The 5932-nt window shown below is 48.4% G+C and overlaps 1 protein-coding gene across 2 annotated transcripts; it reads right to left on the minus strand.

Moving 5' to 3' along the window:
• Window positions 1-800: 800 nt before the first annotated feature.
• On the minus strand, window positions 801-5053 carry LOC126994066 (uncharacterized). Of its 2 annotated transcripts, XM_050853308.1 has the most exons (4): window positions 3479-5053; window positions 3275-3360; window positions 2729-2887; window positions 804-1877 (listed from the first exon to the last, which is right to left on the minus strand). In XM_050853308.1, exon 1 carries the CDS (start codon window positions 4911-4913, stop codon window positions 3615-3617), a length of 1299 nt encoding a protein of 432 aa, XP_050709265.1. In that variant the 5' UTR covers window positions 4914-5053; the 3' UTR covers window positions 804-1877; window positions 2729-2887; window positions 3275-3360; window positions 3479-3614. The 2 variants fall into 2 exon arrangements, with proteins under 2 accessions (XP_050709266.1, XP_050709265.1); XM_050853309.1 differs by lacking the exon at window positions 2729-2887 and having other exon boundaries at window positions 801-1877.
• Window positions 5054-5932: the final 879 nt, after the last annotated feature.

Consider the following 5932-nt stretch of genomic DNA (forward strand, 5'->3'; position numbering starts at 1 on the left):
GGGCTCTGTCCTATCACCCACTCTCTTCCTGTTATTCATCAATGATCTTCTTTCCATAACAAACTGTCCTGTCCACTCATACGCCGACGACTCCACTCTGCATTATTCAACTTCTTTCAATAGAAGACCCTCTCAACAAGAAGTACACGACTCCAGACTGGAGGCTGCAGAACGCTTAACCTCAGACCTTGCTATCATTTCCGATTGGGGCAGAAGAAACCTAGTGTCCTTCAATGCCTCAAAAACCCAATTTCTCCACCTATCAACTCGACACAATCTTCCAAACACCTATCCCCTATTCTTCGACAACACTCAGCTGTCACCGTCTTCAACACTAAACATCCTCGGTCTATCCTTAACTCAAAATCTCAACTGGAAACTTCATATCTCCTCTCTCGCTAAATCAGCTTCCTCGAGGTTGGGCGTTCTGTATCGTCTCCGCCAGTTCTTCTCCCCCGCGCAGTTGCTATCCATATACAGGGGCCTTGTCCGCCTTCGTATGGAGTATGCATCTCACGTGTGTCACACCCCTTGAACCCGCCACACCCACCCGTTATCCCAGCCAGCACTGGATGATGGGACCCATGTGGGTCTTTTGTGGGCTACTTTATGGGCCCCATGTGGGCTGCCCACATGGGGCCCAGATAAATTTGGCCACGGGATTCATGTGGGTTTCAGGTGGGCTGCCCAAGTGGGTTAAATGTGGGATATGGGTGGGATCCATATGGGTATTGCATGGACATGCCATTGAATTTATGGGGATATCTTGCCTATATTTGGTGCATTACCACTGATAAAGGGCTTTTGACATAGTCACTGAAAAACAGAAAGCAGAGGCAGTCTTCAGCATTATACGAGTATCCCCATACCTCTGTCCTCCAATGAAACAGTGATGTTAGTATTTAAAAAGTACATACAGCATATCGAGAGTTTTCTCTGGCGTTCATTTTCTGTTGAATTGCCTAAAGCCCAATATCAACGGCCATTCATATCTCAAAGTTATATGAATAATAATTAAACAATTCAACTTAATTTTATTTATTTATACATGCTTCAAAATTGAATGACTATTTTCTTCCACATTAACAAAACTCTTCAAAAACACACTATGATTTTGGAAGTAAAATGAAATTGACAGTGTTTAGACTGTCTGCTATAAAATTGTTCCATATATTTATGTCACAAAAAATATAAGCTTCTCAAATATACTGTGAATATTGCGAAACAAAATCTACTAATCAATAATATATAAACACAAGTAATACAGAATAATAGTAACAATAGTAGTAATAATAGTACTACGGCTTTTTTGCCGTGGCCACCCCCTAGAGCCCCCTTTCCCAACCCTGGGGTCGCTAAGCATTTTTCCTGGGGTCCCCAAGACCTCAAAATATCAAACATGGTATTATTATATAATAACACATATACAACTAAACTAGTGGGGTCGCAGTCATGTCTAGAGGTGCATGATTAGGGTCGCCTGGAAAGAAAAAAAAGTTGGGAACCACTGCCCTTGGGGGATGTTCCCGGAGGGAACGAGGCGTCAGAGCTATAGATAGATAGATAGATACAAGTAATACAGAATACAGAATTCCTTTGGCAGAAATACATCTCTACCTATATTCTGATTAGAATCATCTCTAACAAAGCCTTAATTCTAATTACTACATGTAAACAAAACTAAGGAACCTATATATTAAACTTCCTTTTCCATAAGATTTACACGTATAGGTATTCTAATTAGCAGACAATGTTGCACCAGTATCCATTCACATGCAATTGCCACTGCGATCTCTTGCCACCATCAACCACTTCGCCGCCGCATGCTCCACATCTTCTCGTGCAATCTGACGTTTGTGAATTCTTTTTCACTTCTCCTAGAACCATAAAAAAAATACCTGAATTAAAGTTACTAATATATATTCCAAAACTTACATAAGTAAAATCAAACGAATAAAACGACAAATAAGTTAGTAAGGTCTACTAGGGCTGAGGGTAAATATGGAGAATCACTACACGCCTCCAAAATACGATATTACACCTCCATATTATAGTTAAGGGACGAAATACATGTCCCTTAACCATAATATGAAGGCGCAGGTGCTTAAAAGTAAAGATAAAGTCCCCAAAAGGAATAATATTCACGAAAGGGTAGCCTCCTATGGCAAAAATAGGTAGCATATTCATATATTCCATCCAGTAAAGGTAAAGGGGGTCCAGGGGGGATGCAGCCCCCCCTGCCAGGGTGTAAAGTTTGGCTGGAGTAGCTTAAATATGCTTGTTGGGGGAAGGGGAGTAGTGAATATGCGACTTATTTTTGCGAAGAGGTATTTTTCGTAACTGGCGGACCGCCGCCGCTGCCATAGGAGGCTACCCTTTCGTGAATATTATTCCTTTTGGGGACTTTTTCTTTACTTTTAAGTACCTGCGCCTTCATATTATGGTTAAGGGACATGTATTTCATCCCTTAACTATAATATGGATGCGTAATATTGTATTTTGAAGGCACGGAGTGATTCTCCATATTTACCAGGCTAAGCAGTGAATGTATGCTGTGACCTGTTTTACTGCTGTTTATGGCATCCCTAGAGACGATCCAGCTCTCCCACCTCTAGTTATGTTTTACTTTTTTCTGTTTTACTAAATCACAGTTAATAGACCTATGTGTGAGTGTTGACTTTAAAAATAGATAGATAGATAGATAAGGAAATGTGAAAAAAATACTTACCCTACACAGTCTCGAATAAGTTTGTGGAGCCAAATGCCTTCTTGTTGTTCCTTCAAGACATGTTCAGTTTTGTGGCCAGTGTGTCACTTATTACGAACTTCATTACTCGCTTCACATATTCATCAGTGTTCCTCCCTCCAATCTCACCAAGAACATTCACTTGAAATCAACAAATAAGACCACAATTTAACCTTTATTCGTCTTCTCTCTGTTCTTGCACTATATATTTCATAATTTTCCATATCGTCCAGCCACTGGAACGACCTTGCAGGTGTTTCTACTCTGTAAAACACAGGCTGTTCGCAGAGATTTTAACCTTATATATACTATTACCTTCATTAATATTCATTCACAAGTCCTTGTTACTCAAGACTTAGTATATTGACACAAGGTAATAATACTGTGCCACCACCACAACACCACTACCACCATCACCAGCAAAAACTACCACCACCACCACCTTACCACTTCTATCTCTACGCCACCACCTCTTTATATACTACTATCACAACCGTGCGTAATGCACTTCCCACATATAATACATACCTATAGGTTGTGGCAGCGAAGTATTGAATCAGTGCCTCTTGGCACTTGTTGGGAGACAGGACAATGGCTGGGATGGCTTTGAAAATCTGCAAAGACAGCACTTTTTAACATTTCTTTCTTTACACGTAATGGAAGGCAGCATATATAGCTATAACCATTAAAGAATATTCACAACATATTCAAGTGCAATATAAGACATCTCACCTTTGACTTGCTGTCACAGTAGCTTGATAATGTAGGTGGAAAATACGCAAACTATTATTGTTGTTGTTGTTGTTGCTGTTTAGGGCCGCGGCGATCTAGTCGCTCACATGAGCCCTGGTGTCGTCCTGTGAGGTCTTCACAGGCGCGTCAGCTGCCCCGTCTTCCTGAGGAAGGCGCAGGTGAGGCGGATGACAGCTTCCTGTCGTGATGGGTGGACTCCTGCCGCCGCCAGCAGCGTGAGCAGGTCGAAGGTGGGCACGTCCAGGGCGCGGAGTTGGTGTCTGAACAGCACTCGCTGGGAGTGGTGGCGTGGGCAGTGCGGCAGAAGGTGCTCAATGGTGTCCTCGACGGTCCTGCACCAGGGGCAGTGAGGGTCGGGGACGAGGCGCAGGCGGTGGAGGTGAGCGCCGAGGCGTGTGTGGCCCAGGCGGAGGCATGTCAAGGCCACGTCTAGGACGCGGGACGTTTTCCTCACCCACGGCTGTGGGGAGGGGTCGGTGCGGTATTGGCCCGTGGAGGTGATGCGGAGGGTGTCATGGAGTGTGTCGTCCCATGTAGAGTGGCAGGTGCGGGAGATAAGGCGTTTGGCCGTGGAGAGTGGCAAGGGGAGCGGCGTGATGTTTACGTCCGCCAGGGCCAACTTGGCGGCGGCGTCTGCTATGACATTGCCCCTTATGCCTGAGTGTGAGGGCACCCACTGCAGGGTGATCTCCCACCCCTCAGATGTTAGGATGAGAAGAGCTCGCTGGATGGTGTGGGCTAGGGCCGTTGAGGATGTTGGGTGGCGGGAGAGGATGAGGTGGAGTGATGAGAGGGAGTCTGTGAAAACGACAGCCTTGTCCCTGCTGTGGGTGGTGTGGAGGTGTGTGAGGGCCTGGTGCAGGGCGTACAGCTCAGCCGTCAGGACGTCCGTCTCGGGGGGGAGTCGCCACGTCCTGCAGATGGTAGTACCAGGGTCATAAATGGCTGATGCCGTGGAGGGTGGCGATGGGGAGTGGGAGCCATCCGTGCAGATCTTGAGGTGGTGGTGATAGAGGGACTTGTCCATTTGGAGAAAATGTGAGGCTGCCACAATGCTGGAGGATGGTTTAGGGGGGAGGCCAGGCATGTGTAGGGACACCATGTGGGAGATGTCCAGCCAGGGCGGGATGGGAGAGTGAGGGCTGATAGGTTGTGGTGGTGGTGGAGTGAGGCGGAGAATGTGATGCACCAGTAGTGCCCTTACTATCAGAGGTTGGCGGGCTCCAGGGAGCCAGACTTGGGCGTGCTGATCCACCCCTGAGGTGCTGTACATCTTGGAGAGAGGGTGGGAAGGTGGTAAGCTCCTGATGCGGTGGTAGTGGTGGCATAGTACTTCCCTTCTGTGGGTGGCTAGAGGGGCGATGCCGCTTTCTGCATGGAGGGAGATGACTGGGGAGGACCGCATGGCCCCCATTGCAGTCCTCAGGGCGGCGTTTTGGGTGGTGTCAAGTTTGGCAAGGGTGGAGGGGGCTGCTGCCCCATAGATGCTGCTGCCTTACATTAACTTGGCTCTGATGGTGGTGCAGTAGTAACGCAGGAGCAGCTCCCGGTCAGCCCCCCAGCGGATGCCAGCGATCCTCTTCATGATGTTGAGTTGTTTGGTGCAGGAGGTGATTAGGTAATTGATGTGGGTTGCCCAGGTTATGCGAGGCCCCTCCAGGCGCAGCCCTAAGAGGGTGTGTGTTCTGGTGTAGGGGACAGCTATTCCACTCAGAGATACTGTGGGTGGTAGCGGCAGCCTCTTTAGGGTGAAGCTCACGAGGGCGCTTTTCTGAGGACTGATGGTGAGGCCCCAGGTGGTCACCCAGCCCTCGAGTGCTGCTGCAGCCTCTCGAAGGCGCTGCTGTGACTCTGCAGGTGTTGTTGCCCTGCTGACGATGGTCATGTCATCGGCGTAAATGAGGAGGTGAGAGTGGTAAGGGATCCGGAGGTCTGCTATGAGGATGTTGAAGAGCAGGGGGCTGAGTATAGAGCCTTGTGGTACTCCTCTTCGTATGGGGAGTGATGTTGACTTTGTGGCTCCTACCGCCACTTGGAATGAGCGCCCCGAGAGAAAGTCCTTGACCCAGGTGAGGGTGGTGCCAGTGACCCCCATGCTGGCCAGCTTGTAGGTGATCCCCTCGTGTGGTGCTGAGTCAAAGGCCCCCTCCAGGTCTACGAAGAGGGCTGTCATGACATGGCGCTGGCGGTAGGTGTCACAGATGTGGTAGTCCATCTGTGCCAAGATGTCAAGGGTGCTTCGGTGAGGACGGAAGCCGCACTGCTCCTCCCTCAGCAGGCACTTTTCCTCCACCCACCACGATAGTCGGGTAGCTACTAGGCGCTCCATCAGCTTGCCGATGCAGGAGAGGAGTGCTATCGGCCTGTAAGCTGACGGCAGCGTTGGGTCTTTGCCGGGTTTTGGGATGGGGATGAGGATGGATGGCTTCCAGC

Source organism: Eriocheir sinensis, unplaced genomic scaffold (assembly GCF_024679095.1).
Source record: "Eriocheir sinensis breed Jianghai 21 unplaced genomic scaffold, ASM2467909v1 Scaffold712, whole genome shotgun sequence".
Taxonomy (NCBI): Eukaryota; Metazoa; Arthropoda; class Malacostraca; order Decapoda; family Varunidae; genus Eriocheir; species Eriocheir sinensis.

Coding starts and splice junctions, on each gene's coding strand:
- LOC126994066 (XM_050853309.1), bottom strand. CDS start 4,913: ATGGGGGCCATGCGGTCCTCCCCAGTCATCTCCCTCCATGCAGAAAGC.